This window comes from Stegostoma tigrinum, chromosome 5, assembly GCF_030684315.1.
Source record: "Stegostoma tigrinum isolate sSteTig4 chromosome 5, sSteTig4.hap1, whole genome shotgun sequence".
Classification (NCBI taxonomy): domain Eukaryota; kingdom Metazoa; phylum Chordata; class Chondrichthyes; order Orectolobiformes; family Stegostomatidae; genus Stegostoma; species Stegostoma tigrinum.
The window spans coordinates 127,528,278-127,547,837 of NC_081358.1; the positions used below are offsets into that span (position 1 = coordinate 127,528,278).

Consider the following 19,560-nt stretch of genomic DNA (forward strand, 5'->3'; position numbering starts at 1 on the left):
AAGTACATGTGCCAAATGCAATCCACTCCGTAAAAGCAGGAGGTACTGTACTTAGCAGAATGATCCCTGGCTTTCAGCCACACCCACCATGACAGAGAGACACTCCAATGAAAATCCTGACCCGTGTCTTAGTTTGAAACGTTTACTAACAAACTGACAACCGAATGGCCACTTTTACTTGCTCCTGCTTTCTTTAAACTAAATCTCAACTTGCAAACTGCTCCCAGTGGTATTTGAACTTGATCAGTTGACTCAGGAACCGGAACACTCCGATTATAAAACTCTCCATACCCTGCCATCATCCCCCCCACAAACTCTCCATCCATGGTAAACATGGTGATAGGACGATTGCTTTGAATGATCTCTAAAAGCTTGCTAATTGCTGCTGGCCCATCCACTAGATACTGCTTCTGGGCTCAGTTAGCCACAGTGATACCAACAGTGCAGGTTCAATCCTCACACCAGCTGAGGTTACCATGAAAGTTGGTTTACCTGAAGAAGGTGCAGCTGTTCAAAGAGAGAAACTATGCCAGCACTTGAAAGGCAGTAAATGGTGATCGCACCAGCAAACCCCACAGAACATGACTGAACCAGCTCGCTGGGGAATACAAAATCCTCCCACTCAGGTCAGGAACTATAAAGCTAACAATACCGAATCAGATACATCTCTGGGAGAAAGAGCTAAACTCCTCATGCTGAGACAGGCAGCCAGCAATGGCGGCAGCAGGAGTTATCAAGTCTACGAGTCTATCTGTACATACTGTATCTCCCCACCTCACTACCCTCCGCCAGCAACCAACTGCTTAATGTGCTGTCTGTTTGTACTAATGCTGTCATTCTTTTGAACACTTACCTTTCCCCAGGCTGCACCATGGGTATGGCATTGGTCTGATTATTTTACTACAAATAACTGCACTCAAATGTCACACAGGGCACTGCCCCAGCAAGTACTTTCCTTAAAATAAATGATATCCATGCAGGGAACTGTCCTGCTGTTACAAACAGAGGCATTGACAGCTAAAGCTGGGCCTTGGTTTAAAACTCTCACCAAAAAGATGGCGCCCCGACAGCGCTGGATTATAATTTTGCTCTAGTGTCTGAACTGGAACTTGAACCTGTTGCCCTCTGACTCAGATAAGAACGCTGCTCGCTGAGTCATTGGTGTTGCGTTAATCACACCCAAATGTCATGGGGAACCACTCTACAAAACTATTGCACCATCGAAAAAACAACAACTGTTGAGTTCTTGCATTTAATGAGAACTTTCCCTGACTTCCTGGGATTTCTGAGCCTTAGCCTTCAGTTCCTCCATTCCACTGCGAATATGTTGAATGACTGGCATGTCAGCCTTTGACTCTGCTTGTGTCAAAGCCTCTTCATAAACACACCTGGCTTTGTCGTACTGCCCTGTTGGTAAAGGAGAAGGAAATCTGAGGTTGATATTGAACAACATACTTGCAGTTTCCTAAAGCAGAGTTATTTGTGGGTCAGAAGGAGACTATTTGGCCCATTAAATCTATATTGACTCCCACAGGAGTATGCCAGAGTCCCACACCCTTTCAATCCTGCAAGTTTATTTCTCTGAAATTCCCATCTAATTTCTTTTTGAAATTCTTCTTCATCTCTGCTTCCAGCTCATTCACAGTCAACTAGTTTCTAGTCATTGCCGCTGAAAAGTTTGCTTCACTTTCTCACCATCTCTTGCTAAAACTTTCCATCAGTGTCGCCAAGTCCTTGTCCTATCAGCCATTTGTAATGGCAGCTAATGGTTACAGTGCAGGAGGAGACCATGCAACCATTGTGTCTGTACTGCTCACCAATAGAACTAGATTCACTTAGCCCACATTCTCCCTGAAACCTTGGACAGACACATAATAGGAACAAGGTAGGCTGGGGCACTTGTACAAGCCCAAAGCAGGGCCCGCCCATGGCTTTATGAAAGGGAAAGCATATTTAATCCATTTACTGCAGTTCTTTGGGAAGGCAACATGTCTTATGGATAAACCAGAACAAATGGATTTACTTAGATTTCCAGATGGCATTTGATCAGGTGTCATATCAAAGGTTATTGAGAAAATAAAAGGTCAGTGTGAAGATGCTAATACTGTGGTGGGGCTAGAGCAAGAAAAGATACCCTTTCCTCGTGGTCATGCAGTGCAAGAATCTGGCCTCCATCTATTCCACACCCACCTTGCCCATTCCTCAGTGGTTCAGCACTGCCATTACCTCTGTGCATTAGAACCCTGGCCAAGTTACTGAGAATCACACATTGGTCTGGGTGGCTGGTCTCTCTCGCCAGGTTTGAGGCTCTTGTCACATATTCATAGGCCCGGTCCTGATGTCCCTTCATGTCCAGTACGGTGGCAAGATCGTTCATCAACACCACTGTCTGTGTGTTGGACAGAGCAAGCAGGGGGAGGGAGAGGCAGTGAGCATGAGTGGTGGGGAAGGGATGGAGGGAGAGTGAACGCGAGCAGGGGTAAGGGAGGTAGCGACAGTGAGTGCAAGCGGGGAAGGAAGGCAGAGACAGTAAGCGCGAGTGGGGAGTGAAGGGAGGGAGAGAGTACGAGCGGGGGGGGGATGGGAAGGAGACAGCGCGAGCGTGGGGGATGGAGAGCGCAAGCGTGGGGGAGGGAGAAAGCACAAGCACGAGTGGGGGAGGGGAGGGAGAGGGAGAGAGCAAGCAAGTGGGGGACAGGAAAGGATGGGGTGGGGGGGGGCGGAGAGAGACATTGAGAGAGACAGAAAGAGAGAGAACAGGGAAGAGAGAGAACAGACGGGGATGGGGGGAAAAAGAGAAGGACAGAGTCAGTGGCAAAAACACAGGCATCTGTGCAAGTTAGTAAGTGGGAGTGGAATGATACATATCCATGAGTTACACTGTAAGACTCTGAGCTCAGGAGTCATCAAATAGCAAAGCCATCACAGGTGGGTATTCTGCCCATCAAGATTGTGCTGACTCACTCAATGACTGGTACTTTTGTCCGACTTCCCAACTCTGTCCCACATCTCAATGTTTTCTACATCTTCAAGTACTCAGCCAACTCCCTTTTCAAAGTTACACTTGAATCTGTTGCAGCTCACCTGTCAGCAGTGCACTCAAAATCACAACTGTCTGATTGAAAACAAACTGTGATTGTACCCAATTCTTTTGCTGAACATCTCAGACCAGAATCCTCTCATTCACAACTCATTCAGCTACAGATTTCTCATCTCATCCCTTCATGATTTTAAGCATTTCTATTCAATCTCCTATTAGTCTCCTCTTCAGTCTCTCCACTTCGGCTAAAGTCCCTCAGCTCTGTTCCTAATCTAGTATTCCGCCTCGACCCCTTCCCCAAAGTCTTGATATCCTTGCTGAAAGTCACCATCTAGAACTGCACACAATACTGAGGGAGGTGGTGGTATTCGCTCTGGACTAGCCACTGAGAGGGTTCAAATACCCCCATGGCAGATGGTGACATTTGAATTAATTTAATACTGGCCATAGAAACACTGTCAATAATCATACTTTATACCCTTTCCTTATTCACAGCTGGCCTACACGTGACTGCAGGCCCACTGCAGTGTGGCAAATTCTATACTGCCTTCTGAAATGGCCAAGCAAGTCACTCAATTCAGGACAGGCAACAGACAGCAACACCCATATCCCATGAATGAATAAAGACTCCAGCTGAGGGTTAGATAAAGGCTTGTTTGAACTATTTGAACTTGTACTCTGTGCCTCCATTTATAACATCCAGATTCCCAAACACTTTGTTAATGGATACTGTTACCATTAATGATTTACTGACAACCTTTCAAACATTGAACGGTCTTGGCTGAAATGTTTACTCAGTTTCTTTCTCTGCATTTACAGAATATTTCCAGCATTTTCTCTTCCACATTCCCAGGTTTCTGAGGTCTGGCACCAGTTTGGTTAGTGCTACGCAGGATTAAACAGTGCGGCTCTGCAGTACCTAATGATATGTAGCAAACACTGGTCTTTCCATATCTAGATAACTAACCAAATAAACAGCCTCCCAGATAGTGGGCTGGAGGCAAATAGCCAAAATAATCAAAGTGTGGATGTTATTCCATATGAAAACCACACAAATCATTCCATGTATCTGTCAAATGATGACAGGATAAATTACAGAGGGATAGGAAATCTGACAGTGAGACAGCAAGTATGTGCAGACAGATTAAACGTGACTGAACAGACATGCAGTGCTGCGGAGAACCACTGCAGCCCATGTACCATCAGGTGCTTTATTACCTGTGGGTGAGTCTCCCCCTGCACTTGCTGAGAGATCGCTAGTGCCTGCTCATACAGACTCTCTGCTAACACCAGCTGCTTCTGGCTCATCATGTAGCGAGCGCATGAGTCCAAGCACATTCCCAAGAGCAGGCGGGTATTGTCCTTCTCAGCAGCTGGGAAAACAAATAACTGTGTCACTACAGCAACCACTCCATTACTCAGAACATCCCAATGCACTTTCCAGCATTTAGAAACAGCGTCACAGTGATTATACAGGAAAAGCAGCAACCATTTTCTGCACAGTAAGCTCCCACAGTGATGTAATAACGATTAATTAACCAAATTTAGTGCCACTGATGTAAATATGGGCCCAAGAACATTGGTGCATTTGCTGCATTTTTAAATGTGCCAACCCTGAACGCCACTCTGACCTTGGAGAGCTTCCTCAGCACTGACCCTCCGACAGCGCGGCGCTCCCTCAGCACTGAACCTCCGACAGTCTTATTTGTGGGTTGTGCTCCTCCTGCTCTCTGTGGGAGGTCAGGCACAGTTCCGGTGCCCAGACCCAGCACGTGTCCGGGAAGTGTCTCCATCTGCGGTTCCTGGAAGCCAGATTTTCAGAGTTGGAACAGCGGCTGAGGACTGTGGAGCATGAGGCTGACAGTATCATGCAGAGCTCGCACACAGAGTTGGTCACTCCACAGCCAATGAAGGAATGGATGACCATCAGAAAGAGTAAAAGGATGAGGCAGACAGTGCATAAATCCCCAGTGGTCATTCCCCTACAATACAGATATCACATTTTAGACAATGTCAGGGTGATGGTCTCAGAGGAAAGTTGTAGCAGTTGGCTTTGCTGTATTGGAAAGCAAGAAAACAAGCAGAAATGCCACAGTAACTGGAGATTCAATTTCAGGGAGCAGATAGATGGCTGTGCAGCTGTGATCAATGCTCCAGGATCGTGTGCCACACCCCAAGCGTCAGGATCAAAGATGTCTCAGAATGTCTACAAGACATTCTGAAGTGGGGCGATCAACGATGGCTTTCATGTTAACCATTAGACTCTTAAATAAAGAAAGAATTTTATTAAACTCAAATTCCACCATTGCCATTGGCAGGATCCACTAATATGTCCTCAGAATATCATCTAGGTCTCTGGATTAGTAGTTTAACAACTATCCCACGAAACCATCACCTCCCCATTCACCACCAATAGCAGTATACACTAGCAGTGTGTGCTACCTACAAGATTCACTGAAGAAATTCACCAAGGCTCCTCAGACAGCACCTTCCAAACTTTCAATTACTTCCATCCAGAAGGACGTGGGCAGTAGATACATGGGAACATCACCGACTACAAGTCCCCCTCCAAACCATTCACCATCCTGACTTGGAAATATATCACCGTTCCTTCAAACTACTAGGTCATAATCCCAGAATTCCCTGCCCAACAGAATGATGGGACTAACTAATGATTGGGTGGCACGGTGGTTCAGTGGTTAGCACTGCTGCGTCATCGTGCCAGGGATCCAGGTCTGAACCCATCCTCATGCGGCTGTCTGTGTGGAGTTTGCATGCTCTTCTCACGTCTGCATGCATTTCCGCTGGGTGCTCCTGTTTCCTCCCACAATCCAAAGCTGAGCAGGTTACGTGGACTGGCCATGCTAAATTATCCTTAGTGTTCAGGGCCATATGGGTTAGGTGCAGTAGCTATAGGAAATACAGGGATAGGATTAGGGGATCCGTTTGGGTGGTCTTCAGAAAGTCTGTGTGGACTTGTTGGGCTGAATGTCCTATTTTCCACACTATGACAACCACTGCACACGGACTGAAGCAGTCTTCTGCACCACCTTCTCAAGGGGCAACTAGGGGTAAACACCAGCAACTCTCAAATTACACAAACCTTTAAACAAAGTGAATCCAAGGGTTTGAGTATACACAGCACCAGGCTAAGCGCAGCAAATCCCAGAGCACAGGGTGGTATGGAGACATTCCAGACACTAACAGCCAAATGGTGATAATTCTCTATCCAGACTTCATGGCTAACCTGCAACAAACCATGCAAGATCCCACTCACTAGACCGGGGTTAACAAGGTCAGAAATCACAAGATACCAGGTTATACTCCAACAGGTTTATTTGAAAACACACGTTTTCGGAGCCTCACTTCTCCTTCAGATGATACATAGATCCCTTAAAATGGCCACCGAAGTGGACAGGGTTGTTAAGAAAGCATATGGTGTTTTGGCTTTCATTAACAGGGGGATTGAGTTTAAGAGTCGTGAGATCTTGTTGCAGCTCTATAAAACTTTGGTTAGACCGCACTTGGAATACTGCGTCCAGTTCTGGGCGCCCTATTATAGGAAAGATGTGGATGCTTTGGAGAGGGTTCAGAGGAGGTTTACCAGGATGCTGCCTGGACTGGAGGGCTTATCTTATGAAGAGAGGTTGACTGAGCTCGGTCTCTTTTCATTGGAGAAAAGGAGGAGGAGAGGGGACCTAATTGAAGTATACAAGATAATGAGAGGCATAGATAGAGTTGATAGCCAGAGACTATTTCCCAGGGCAGAAATGGCTAGCACGAGGGGTCATAGTTTTAAGCTGGTTGGTGGAAAGTATAGAGGGGATGTCAGAGGCAGGTTCTTTACGCAGAGAGTTGTGGGAGCATGGAATGCGTTGCCAGCAGCAGTTGTGGAAGCAAGGTCATTGGGGTCATTTAAGAGACTGCTGGACATGTATATGGTCACAGAAATTTGAGGGTGCATACATGAGGATCAATGGTCGGCACAACATTGTGGGCTGAAGGGCCTGTTCTGTGCTGTACTGTTCTATGTTCTATCTATGTTCTATGTTAGCGAGAGAAGAAGTATCCGACACAGAATTTACAAGTAAAAGATCAAAGTGAATGGAGGTAGATATAGAGGAGACGTCAGAGGTGGGTTCTTTACTCAGAGTGGTAGGGTGTGGAATGCATTGCCATAGAGGGTAGTAGAGTTGGCCTCATTAGGGGTATTTAAGCAGCTATTGGATAGGCATATGGATTATAGTATAAGGTAGGGGTGGAGGTTAGATAGACCTTAAACCTAAGGTAAAAGTTCAGCACAATATCTTGGGCTGAAGGGCCTGTACTGCGCTGTACTGTTCTATGTTCAAAGGGTCACACCATTGCTGAGGATGGACTTAAGAAACCTAAGATGCTGTCAAATCTTTAATCAGTTTGAAGGTTTTAATTGATTAATATGTATATGTAAATCACCAAATTCCTTTCAAGTCAGTCCTGAATGAATGAAAGGTTTATTGGTGTAAAGAGGTGGCATTTTCGGTCAGGCAACACAAGTTAGGAGTGAGGCCTTACTTAGAATCTGTTTGTGCTTTAGTTTGGAGTCAGACTGTTTTTATTTCAAAAGAAGGAATTTATAAAACATCACATTGACTGACTGTCTATACATTGTGCACTTTCTGAACAAAATAGAATGTATCTGCAAATACAAATTCACCTTTTCATTTGTGTGTGTGTGCGGGATAGTGTGTGTTATATGTGAACATGTGGGTATGTAAACAGCAGAGGGCAGCCTTTAGCTGCCATTCATTCTCAAGACAAGGATATTGATGACTGGGTCAGCATTTATTACTCATTTACCCCTAACCACCCTTGAGGTGGTCAGCTGCTTTCCTGAGCCACTGAAATCCACATGGTGCGCAGGTGATGACAAGCATCAATCCATGCACTTTCTCCAGACTAAAATGCTGCAACGGTTTCGATTCCATCAACAGACGATCCTACCTGACAAGGATACTTCAGGAACATCCTTCTCTCTCTGAACTTTCTCCTCCAATGTCTCTATACACCACTTATAGCCCTCAACAGCTAAGCCATGCCTGTAAAAGGAGAAAGAAACATTAAAATGGCTCACAGAGTATTATCCACGTAAGCAGGTAACAGTATTGATAGGTGACTCAAAGTACGGATAGAGCTGGATCAAGCAAGTCAGCTCTGACGCTGGGGAGAAAGAATTAATAGAGTGTTGTGGTTGGTTGGCTTGCCGAGCTGGTTCGCTGTTTTTCCACAGACGTTTCATTATCCTGCCAGGAAGCATCATCAGTGCAGCCTCCAAAGAAGCGCTATTGTGTTTTCCCGCTGGTTATTTGCACCCTGGAGTCTGTTCAGCTGGATTACCTCACTTCCGGTTTTCCCTCGCAGTGGAGTGTATCTGGGTTCAAGTTCTGTGTGTTTGTTGATGGTTTTCTTCGTGGAGTACCGGCTTGTAGGAATTCCTGTGCCTGCCTCTGCTTTGCTTGTCTCAGGATTTTGGTGTTGTCCCAATCGAATTGGTGGTTCTCCTTATCCATGTGGATTGAGATGAGCGAGTATTGGTCACGTCTTTTTGAAGCCAATTGGCGTTCACGTACCCTTGTTGTTAATGTCCTTCCTGTTTATCTGATGTAGTGTTTGTCACAGTTTCTGCTGGGAATCTTGTATATGACGTTGGTCCTGTCCATAGTGGGTAGTGGGTCTTTGGTTTGGGTGAGCAGTTGCCGTGATATATAGGCAGAATCAATGTCATATACAAGATATACACGATTCCCTGCAGATACTGTGAGAAACACTACATTATTCACTTTTTCCCCAGGGCAGAAATGACTATTACAAGGAGGCATAGTTGAAAGGTGACTGGGGTAGGTATAGGGGAGATGTCAGAGGTAGGTTCATCTCACAGAGTGGTGGGCGTGTGGAATGTGCTGCTTGCAGTGGTAGTGAAGTCAGATACTTTAGAGACTTTTAAACAACTCTTGGATAGGCACATAGAGGATAGTAAAATGTAGGGTATGCAGGGTAGATTGATCTTAGTAGGATAATAGGTTGGCACAACATCGTGGGCCGAAGGGCCTGTACCGTGCTGCACTGTTTTATGTTCTATGATCGGCAATGGCTAGTATTTAAAGAAGCATCACATTGTCTACAACAGATGTACGTTCCTCTACAAAGCAATTATATTCAAGAAAGAGATAGACACATTTTTAGATTTTAAAGCCATCAGGGATATCACGAGAAAGCAAGAATATGGTGTTGAAGAGAGAATTGAACCATGAACACACTGAATGGTGCAGCAAACTGAAAGGACATGGCCTACACCTCCTCATTTCTATTACCCAAAGGGAAAGGTGAATCAATCATGCTTAATGAAAGAAGTGAAAGATTACATCAAATCAAAGGAAATGAAATATTGGGTGATTGTGATAAGGACAGCAATCATCATTGGTAACTTTAATGTACATATTAACGGGAAAACTTGATTTGCAATGGTAGCCAGGGTGAGGAGTTCACTGAATGCTTTCCACGAAGTCCCTTAAAGCAGCTCATTCTGGATCCAACTAGAGAGCAGGTTAGTAGGTTATATTAGGCTTGGTATTGCATGTGACAGGCTTAGTTAGTGGCCTCAGAGCTAAGACGACCCTCAGCAGTTTTAACTAGCATTGAGGGGGAACTGTACTCCCAGTTTGAAAGGGAGAAGAGTCATCCAAGACTAGCATTTTAAACCTAAATAAAGGCAACTAAATAGGCAAGAAAGCTGTGCTAGCTGAAGCAAACTGGGATCGGAGATTGTTAATAGATCAATAGAGGCTCAGTGGCAGGCATTTAAAGGGATTTTTCTATTAAGGGTGGCACAGCGGTTAGCACTGCTGCCTCTCAGCATCGAGGACCCAGGTTCAATTCCAGCCTCCACAGAAAACAATGTCTGTGTGGAGTTTGCGCATTCTCCCCATGTCTGCGTGGGTTTGCTCCAGTTTCCTCCCACAGTCCAAAGATGCGCAGGTTAGGTGGATTGGCCATGCTAAATTGCCCGTAGTGTTCAGGGACGTACAGGTTAGTGGGTTAACTATGGTACACGTGAAGTTACCAGAATAGGCTGGGGTCTGGTTCTGGGTGAGATGCTCTTTGGAGGGTCAGTGCAGGTTTGATGGGCCGAATGGCCTCTATTTGCACTCACGGGATTCTGTGATTTCAGATGTTCTGAATAAACAATTACTTACTGTAAAGAAAAATTCTGAGGGAGATGCTGCCATCTGTGTTTAACTAAAGAAGTTAAGAAAAGCATCAGCTTAACAAAAAAGCACTTAACTGCAGAAAGGTGTGTGACAGGTCAGATGGCTGGACAGAACATACAGAATGGCAAAGAACAGCTACAAGATTATTCAAGAGAAACTGAGTATGAGAGGAAGATGATAAAATGTGAGGCTGGATGAACACAGCAGGCCAAGCAGCATCTCAGGAGCACAAAAGCTGACGTTTCGGGCCTAGACCCTTCATCAGAGAGGGGGATGGGGAGAGGGAACTGGAATAAATAGGGAGAGAGGGGGAGGCGGACCGAAGATGGAGAGAAAAGAAGATAGGTGTAGAGAGTATAGGTGGGGAGGTAGGGAGGGGATAGGTCAGTCCAGGGAAGACGGACAGGTCAAGGAGGTGGGATGAGGGTGCGGCTTGGGGTGGGAGGAAGGGATGGGTGAGAGGAAGAACCGGTTAGGGAGGCAGAGACAGGTTGGACTGGTTTTGGGATGCAGTGGTGGCTCTGTTCGCAACAAACAACTGCACCTCCCAGTCGCAAACCATTTCCACTCCCCCTCCCATTCTCTAGATGACATGTCCATCATGGGCCTCCTGCAGTGCCACAATGATGCCACCCGAAGGTTGCAGGAACAGCAACTCATATTCTGCCTGGGAACCCTGCAGCCTAATGGTATCAATGTGGACTTCACCAGCTTCAAAATCTCCCCTTCCCCACCGCATCCCAAAACCAGCCCAGTTCGTCCCCTCCCCCCACTGCACCACACAACCAGCCCAGCTCTTCCCCCCCCACCCACTGCATCCCAAAACCAGTCCAACCTGTCTCTGCCTCCCTAACCGGTTCTTCCTCTCACCCAACCCTTCCTTCCACCCCAAGCCGCACCCTCATCCCACCTCCTTGGCCTGTCCGTCTTCCCTGGACTGACCTATCCCCTCCCTACCTCCCCACCTATAGTCTCTCCACCTATCTTCTTTTCTCTCCATCTTCGGTCTGCCTCCCCCTCTCTCCCTATTTATTACAGTTCCCTCTCCGATGAAGGGTCTAGGCCCGAAACGTCAGCTTTTGTGCTCCTGAGATGCTGCTTGGCCTGCTGTGTTCATCCAGCCTCACATTTTATCATCTTGGAATTCTCCAGCATCTGCAGTTCCCATTATCTCTGAGTATGAGAGGAAGCTAGTTTGAAATGTAAAACAAACAGCAAAAGCTTCTGCAGGCATTTAGAAGGCAAGAAAAGAGTAAATAAGGTGAGTATTGAAATTAATATGTTGCTTCAACTAACAGAGTGCTGGAGAAACTCAACACGAACAGCAAACTGTCAGCGACTCGCAACTGAGCGTTCAGCTAAAGGTCGAGGTTATGTTTAGGTATGTGGTCACCTCCACACCAATATGGTGACCATCTGATTGGTCACAGTTCTTTCCCCTCAGTCAGTCTGCAATCCTGACATTATACTCAGAGCAGGAACAAGGTGCAGGGTCGGGGATGGAGAAGACGTCTCAGCAAACAGTGCAGTAGCACTCACCAAAGCTGGGGACACATGAAAGTGACAGTGCCAGGCAAGTTGTCAGACAGTGGCTTGAGCAGTCACTCTCGCCTCCTGTGTGGATGCTGTAGACTGAGCAGGGGCACTGTCCTGGCATGGGGAGTGGATTAAATGCCCGCTGGAAGAGACTGTGCCCATGAATCATGTACACCAGTGCCTGTGGGAAAGTGGGAGGAGGGGTTGCAAACGGATTGCTAAAGTTCGAGGCATCTGGTTTGCTGCGGGTGTACTCACTGTTCAGTGCTCACGTAGATGCTGCACAACTTGAGGGACATCTCAATCATTGCATTATCATCCTGTGTGATCAAGAAGGAAGGAGTTACAAATCACCATCTATGTTTTCGACTCATCACTCTGCTTTGTTCAAAGTTTCAGTGATCTCACAACAGGAACTGTGGCCACCACAAGTAGCCAACACTGTACCCCACACACAAGCTTGATATCATTCAGGACAGAGCATCCACTCCCCCCACCACCGACGCTCAGTAGCAGCAGCGTGTACCATCGACAAGATGTACTGCAGAAACTCACCAAAGACCCTCAGGCAGCACCTTCCAAATCGACAAGCACTTCCATCTATAAGGACAAGGGCAGCAGATACTTGGGAACACTAACCCATGCAAGTTCCCCTCCGAGCCCTCACAATCCTGACTTGGAAATATATCGCCGTTCCTTCGTTGTCACTGGGTTAAAATCCTGGAATTCCCTCCCTCAGGGCATTGGGTGTCTTTGCACACCATAACAACTCCAGCAGTTCCAGAAGGCAGCTCAACACCATCTTCTCAAGGGGCAATTAGGGACGGGCAATAAACGCCTGACCCCCCCCACACCAAGAATGAATACTGTTTTTGATCTGGCACAGCTCAGATTATAAAGACATTTACCTCTGGAGTCCCAGCTTGTAACAGCTGGCTCATTGCTGCTTTGAAAAGTTTCTCAGCCTGCAGAGTTATAGAAAAAAAAAATGAGAACTGATTATTTAACAAAACAAGCTAGATCCAGGAACGGGAGGCAATAGAGAGACAGAGAGGAGAGGAGGAGGAAGAGGAGGACAAAAGGGGAAATGGGTTGGAGGCTGAGGAGGGGCAGAGATGTTTTAAGCTTGACAGGACTGAACATTCCGATCACTTACATTAAGTAGGTCTCCTCGGAGAAACGCCAGGTTGGCCATCTGCAAAATATCAGGGCAGAGGGATGGGGTACACAGGAGTACAGAAAGAGAGACAGAGACAGAGAGAAAGACAAAGTGTGTGGAGAAAATAAAACAGTGTGAGGCAGGGAGAGGGAGGAGACAGAGAGAGGGGGCAGCAGGATGAGGAAAAGAAAGACAAGAGTAGACAGAGAGAAGAGGGAGGGGGAAGGAAGGAGGGACAAGGAGAGAATATGCATCAGAGAAACATGGTCCATTCAAAATATAGACAATATGTGCAGTAATCACCTCAGAGGGAAATGACCTTTGCTACATGAGATGTGGAGTCAAAGCTTTCTACCTTGCTCGTCAGGACTCATATGCAAGAAAACCCAACTTCAGAAAGGAAGCAAAAGAGCCTTGCTGCTCAGTGATAGTGTCCCTACTCTCAATCCCACATGCCTCAGAACAGTTTCATAACATGTCTGAGCACACTGCTTAAACAAAGGAAGCATTGATTTATACAGAATACGAGAGGGTGCTGATTGATCACAGTCATGGTGGCGTGGAGGTTCTGCAGGAACTGTTAACTCTCTTACTAACAGATTAAATTCAAGACAGGCAAGATGGTAATGTACCTGCTGTGGGGATGTAGTAGGGATTGACTATCAACTGCGCCTCTTTCTTTCACTGAGGCAAGTGTGTGCACTGGATACTGTTCTAATGTGGCAGTGTTAATCCTTCCATGAGCATCCAAAGGCTGCAAAACTCAGAACACAGTTGACAATAATAGATGTGATTCGACTGTACAACACTGACTAAATATTGATTGCACTAAGAATTCACCAGAAACTCTCTTTGAAAAGAAAAATTAGTGAAATTGGGCTTATTCTCCATGGAGTAGAGAAGATCTTATTGAGATGTTTCAAAATCATGAACAATGTTAAAAGGGTGAAGAAAGATATTTTGTTTACACTAGATAGTGTGTCAGTAACTAGGGGTTGCAATTTCAAGACTATCAGCAAGACAGCTGGGATGACACTTCTTTACTCAGATTTGGAATGCACTGCCTGGGAAATGGTGCACGCAGATTCCATTGGAGATTTCAAGAGAGAGCTATTTATGTATTTGAAACTGATGAGTTGAGAGGTTGGGCTGGAGAAGGGAACTAACTGGGAACTCTTTCATGAGCCAGTACCAACACAATCAGTTGAATGGCTTCCTTCTATACTGTAAATTGAATGATTAGCAGTCAGGCACATAACGTCCTTTATTTGATCATGCAAGAAGACACATTCAATCTCACGTAGGACTTCACAGTCTGGAGGCAAAATATCCTTGTGTATCAGAGATAATGGGAACTGCAGATGCTGGAGATTCCAAGATAATAAAATGTGAGGCTGGATGAACACAGCAGGCCAAGCAGCATCTCAGGAGCACAAAAGCTGACGTAGGATGAAGGGTCTAGGCCCGAAACGTCAGCTTTTGTGCTCCTGAGATGCTGCTTGGCCTGCTGTGTTCATCCAGCCTCACATTTTATTATCCTTGTGTATCAGTCCTGATTAGCAACAACTAAAAATCTTCAAATCAAAGTCAGTTCTTAGAAACATTTGTGAACCGTCTTGACCCTCTGACAGCACGGCCCTCCTTTGGCGCTGCCATTGAGATGCCTTGATTATGTATCCATTTCTCTAGAATATACCTTGATCAAGATTTAGGGGTGACTTCTAGATTGACCTGGGAACTACATGGCTGGTTACTCTGTATGTTGTGTCTTAGTGTCACTCACCCTATAGTTGCAGTCTCTAAAAGTGAAGCAAGCAAATGCTCAGCAGGCAATGGCTTGTCTGCACTGGTGGATATGTCCACAGAACATGTAAAATCTATCTCTTGATCCTGTAACTAGGGAACCAACATCCATGAGGACAGGGTCACAACACGGGGTGGAGTGAGATCAGCTGGAGATCACTCTTCACTGCCCTACCCCAACACGCTGCACACACTCCAGGCACAGGGAAAACAGCCCTGCCTGACAAGCTCCACGTCCCATAGACACCAGGACAACAGCCCCCTCTCCTGAGAGGCTGTCCCCCATTGAGAGAGCAGCTTCAAACCTCTCAGGACAGACTCCCCATGGCCTTTGAACCCTAGGCCCGCGCTGCTTACCTGTGTGTAGGTATAAGTGATGGCCTGGTTGTTCTGTGACTGCTGGGCAAGTTTTAGCGCCTGGTGCAAGTAACGGTCGGCATCTTCAAGCTCCCCTGTCATGGCACTCAGCTGTAGAGAGGCAGGGAAGGTTAACAGGGAGCCAAACAACCTCCCTCATCAATACAGAAACAATGTCTAACCAGAGCTCACACAAAAAAATGTACTGGCCAGAGCACCAGCTTGGAAACTGCTCAAACATCTGTGGGTTTTCCAAACTTGACTGTGGACAGAGAGCATGAAGTTGGTTGTTCAATGGCACAGAAGACCCTTACTACCATAAAACTGTACCCTCAATCTCTCCAAACATCTCAGCCTTTTGTGGGGAGGTGCAAGGGGAGTTGGGAAGAGGGTTCCAGATTTAGTCACGCACCCCTTCCCAACTATATTAGGGAGTTCTGAAGAAGAGTAATATCAGACTCAATGCTAACAGCTTCTCTCTCCAGAGATACAGCCAGGTCTTGGAGTTTCTCCAGTGTTTTGTTTTTTATTTCAGACCTCCAATATCTGCAGTATTTTGCTTTTAAGACCAGAAGGTTTAGGAGCAGGGGTACACCATACACCCATCAAGTTTTCTCTGACTGAACTGATAACCCTCAAGTCCACTTTCCTTCCTTCTCCCCAACAACTCTTGATTCCCTACCAGATAAAAACTCTGGAAGGATTTTGAACGTTCACTATCATCTGAGAGAAGAAATTCTTTCTCAATTGTCTCAAATGTGTGACCCCTTATTTTGAAATTATGCCCTCCAGGGGAAACAACCTCTGCATTAACCCATGAACCTTGCATGTTCCAGTAGGTCCCTGCTTATTCTTCTAAACTTCAGAGTACAGGCTCAACCTACTCAAACTATCTCACAAGAGTATCCCTCCTTATCCAGGATCAAACTACTGAACCTTCTCTAAACTGTCTCCAATGCCAGTGTGCCTTTTATTGGATAAGGGGCTCAGAACTGCTTCAAGTATTCAACTACAGTCTGACTTGTATAGGCCTTGTATAGTTTTAGCAAAATGACTCATTCCCTTTGTAAAAGGAAAGCGAAGATTGCATTTGTCTTCCCTATTACCTGCTGAACTTGGATACTGGCAATTTGAGATCCGTGCATGAGAAATCACAAACTCTATGCTGTAGCTTTCTGCAGGCTTTCTCTATTTAAATAATATTTGCCTCCTCTATTCTTCCTCACATGTCCACCACATAATATTCCATTTAAAGTTTTTGCCCACTTGCTTAACCTGCCTATATGCCTCTGCAAAGTCTTTGTGTCACCCTCACTACGAGCCTTTCCACCTATCTTTGTGCTGTCCACAAATTGGACTACAGTACAAATCATGAAAAGGGTAGATAGAAGTGGATAGTGAGAAGTTCCTTCCACTTGCAAAAGGAAGGAAAATGAGATGGCGTAAATTAGAAGTCTCGCAAAAGCAGCAAATGTGATGAGAGTTCATTCTTTTCCACCTAGTGAACAATTAGGGTCTGGAACGTGCAGCCTGGAAACATGGTCGAGGCAGCATTCACTGATTACTTGGATACAATAACATGCAAGAGTGTGGCGGAGCAAGGACGTAGGAGATCGGTCACACATGACAATGTTCATTTGAGGAACTGTCGCGCCCAATGGCATCAATCTGCACCATAACAATTCTGTGATATATTGCAAATAATTGCAAGAACAGTATTGATCCCTATGGCACTCAACTAGTTATAGGTTATCATCTGAAAATACCCTCCGTTATACAAACTGATGTTTTAGCCAATTCTCTATCCAGGCTAATATAGTGCCTCCTTCTCTTATTAAATAGCATTATGTGTGGTACCTTCTCAAACACCTTCTGAAAATCCTAACACATCACATTCACACTTTTCCCCTTATCTAATCCTCTTCATTATTACCTCAAAAGAATTCTAGAGAACTTATCAGGCATGTTTCCCATTGATGAAGCCATCTTACTATTGCTTGATTATATTTCTAAATGCTCTGCTATTACATCCTTTATAAAAGACGCTAGCACTTTCCCCAACAAGTGATGTTAAGGTAACTGGCTTACAGTTACCAAGCATTTTGGTTGCTTCTGTTTTCAAATTAAGGTGTTACATTGGCAGCTTTATTATACTTGATCCGTGCTGACACCACAAGTTTATTCCTCCTGGTAAGGGTGGACGTCATTTGGGCCAGAATGGACAGCCAGAGGACCTACTGCTGACTGATGAGATGACAATGTTTGAGCTGGCATAAAGGGAGAGTGAGAAGCAAACCATTCTGAACCTTGGACTTTTTGATCAGTAGGATGATCGCATCCTCAGGGTCCTGTTGCTCCTTCTCATGGTGCGAGAACAACTGGATGGCAGCAAGAAACGCTGGAGAGAAGGAAATCAGAAAACAGCACTTTAGAGAAAGTGAAAGAAAAGGAGGCTGGTTGGTGATCACAATTATGAGAGAGTCCAGAGTGAAGTAAGTGGATTGGCATGCTGACTATAATGGGGCAATCACCAGGGTAGGGGGAGGAACAGGGGTGAACACTGCAGGGAGGGAGGGCGACATATGTCCACAGAACATGAAAAACCTATCTCTTGATCCTGTAACTAGGGAACCAACATCCATGAGGACAGGATCACAACACTGGGTGGAGTGAGATCAGCTGGAGATCACTGTTCACTGCCCTACCCCAAGAGGCAGGGCACACCGCCTGACAAGCTCCATGTCCCATCGATGCCAGGACAACAGCCCCGTCTCCCGAGAGGCTGCCCCCCACTGAGAGAGCAACTTCAAACCTCTCAGGAAAGACTCCCCATAGTCCGTGGGGGGGGGTGATAGGGGAAGGTCGGGTGGGTGTGGGACGGGGGGGGGGTGATAGGGGAAGATCAGGTGGGTGTGGGACGGGGGGGGTGATAGGGGAAGGTCGGGTGGGTGTGGGACGGGGGGGGGTGATAGGGGAAGATCAGGTGGGTGTGGGACGGGGGGGGGGTGATAGGGGAAGATCAGGTGGGTGTGGGACGGGGGGGGTGATAGGGGAAGGTCGGGTGGGTGTGGGACGGGGGGGGGTGATAGGGGAAGATCAGGTGGGTGTGGGACGGGGGGGGTGATAGGGGAAGGTCAGGTGGGTGTGGGACGGGTGGGTGGGGGTCACGGGGAAGAGGAGAACGGGGTAGGTGGAGGAGGGGGGGGAGAAGAAGAGAGGAAGGTCACGCGGGGGGGAAAGAGGGGAAGGTCACGGGGGGGGGAAGAGGGGAAGGTCACGGGGGGGGGAAGAGGGGAAGGTCACGGGGGGGGGAAGAGGGGAAGGTCACGGGGGGGGAAGAGGGGAAGGTCACGGGGGGGGGAAAGAGGGGAAGGTCACAGGGTGGGTGGGGAGGGGAAGGTCACGGGGAGGGGTGGGGCAAGGTCACGGGGAGAGGGGGTGGGGCAAGGTCACGGGGAGAGGGGTGGGGCAAGGTCACGGGGAGAGGGGTGGGGCAAGGTCACGGGGAGAGGGGTGGGGCAAGGTCACGGGGAGGGGTGGGGATCACGGTGAGGGTCAGAGCACTGCATGGACCCTGCGGCCCGGGCCACGGGAGCCCACAGAGAGGGGAATCAGGTCGGGACTGAGGACGTCGGGGGGAGGCGGGGTCAGTGCAGGCTCCGCCCAGGGCCGGGTGACCGACCGGTTCCACCCCTCTTACCCACTGCCGCCGCGCTCAGGTTCCCATTTCCGGGGCGGCCGCGGCTCTCCGTTCGGGCGTGGGCGTTGGCCGGGGCGGGGGCGGGGGCCGCGGCCCAGGCGCCGCGAATCCTGACCCTTCGGCCGCAGCTCAGGCCCCGGGATACTGCCGACGGCAGCATCACCCCGGCAACGGGGCGGAAACACGTCAACACCGGAAACAGGTAGCGGAACATTTGATCAACAGACATTTAAAGGGCCAGGTACCCCCATGTTCTTAAAGGGCCAGGTACCCCCATGTTCTTAAAGGGCCAGGTACCCCCATGTTCTTAAAGGAGTCTGGAATTAAAGTGTCTGGGTGGCGGGATGTGTGTCAGACTGATTTCTGATTTTGTGAGAACACGTTTTCTCACTGCTTTTTTGGTGGACTTTATAAAGTTAAGGTGTAAATTTAACCAGAAATAGTGTTTATTTCACACATTGTCAGGTGTACGGTGGGCAATACTTTACAACAGATACATGCTGACATGGCTGCACAAGGATTAAATTGAAAAGGATAAGGCAATTGTTCAGTTCGTAAAAAGTGCAAACAAACCGAGTGATAAAATGTGAGGCTGGATGAACACAGCAGGCCAAGCAGCATCTCAGGAGCACAAAAGCTGACGTTTCGGGCCTAGACCCTTCATCAGAGAGGGGGATGGGGGGAGGGAACTGGAATAAATAGGGAGAGAGGGGGAGGC

At 47.2% G+C, this 19,560-nt stretch overlaps 1 protein-coding gene across 2 annotated transcripts; it reads right to left on the reverse strand.

The window, feature by feature from the left end:
- Positions 1-1,238: 1,238 nt before the first annotated feature.
- Positions 1,239-19,036, reverse strand: ttc19 (tetratricopeptide repeat domain 19). Of its 2 annotated transcripts, none has more exons than XM_059646280.1 (10): positions 18,843-19,036; positions 17,449-17,540; positions 15,143-15,253; positions 12,980-13,018; positions 12,732-12,788; positions 12,082-12,143; positions 8,024-8,118; positions 4,259-4,413; positions 2,227-2,389; positions 1,239-1,407 (listed from the first exon to the last, which is right to left on the reverse strand). In XM_059646280.1, exons 1-10 carry the CDS (start codon positions 19,000-19,002, stop codon positions 1,253-1,255), a joined length of 1,089 nt encoding a protein of 362 aa, XP_059502263.1. In that variant the 5' UTR covers positions 19,003-19,036; the 3' UTR covers positions 1,239-1,252. The 2 variants fall into 2 exon arrangements, with proteins under 2 accessions (XP_059502263.1, XP_059502264.1); XM_059646281.1 differs by lacking the exon at positions 18,843-19,036 and adding an exon at positions 17,848-18,015.
- Positions 19,037-19,560: the final 524 nt, after the last annotated feature.

Coding starts and splice junctions, on each gene's coding strand:
- ttc19 (XM_059646280.1), bottom strand. CDS start 19,002: ATGCTGCCGTCGGCAGTATCCCGGGGCCTGAGCTGCGGCCGAAGGGTC. Junction 12,144..12,731: donor TACAAGCTGGGACTCCAGAG/GTAAATGTCTTT, acceptor TTGATCACACAG/GATGATAATGCAATGATTGA. Junction 4,414..8,023: donor TCCTGAAGTATCCTTGTCAG/GTAGGATCGTCT, acceptor TTGTTTTCCCAG/CTGCTGAGAAGGACAATACC.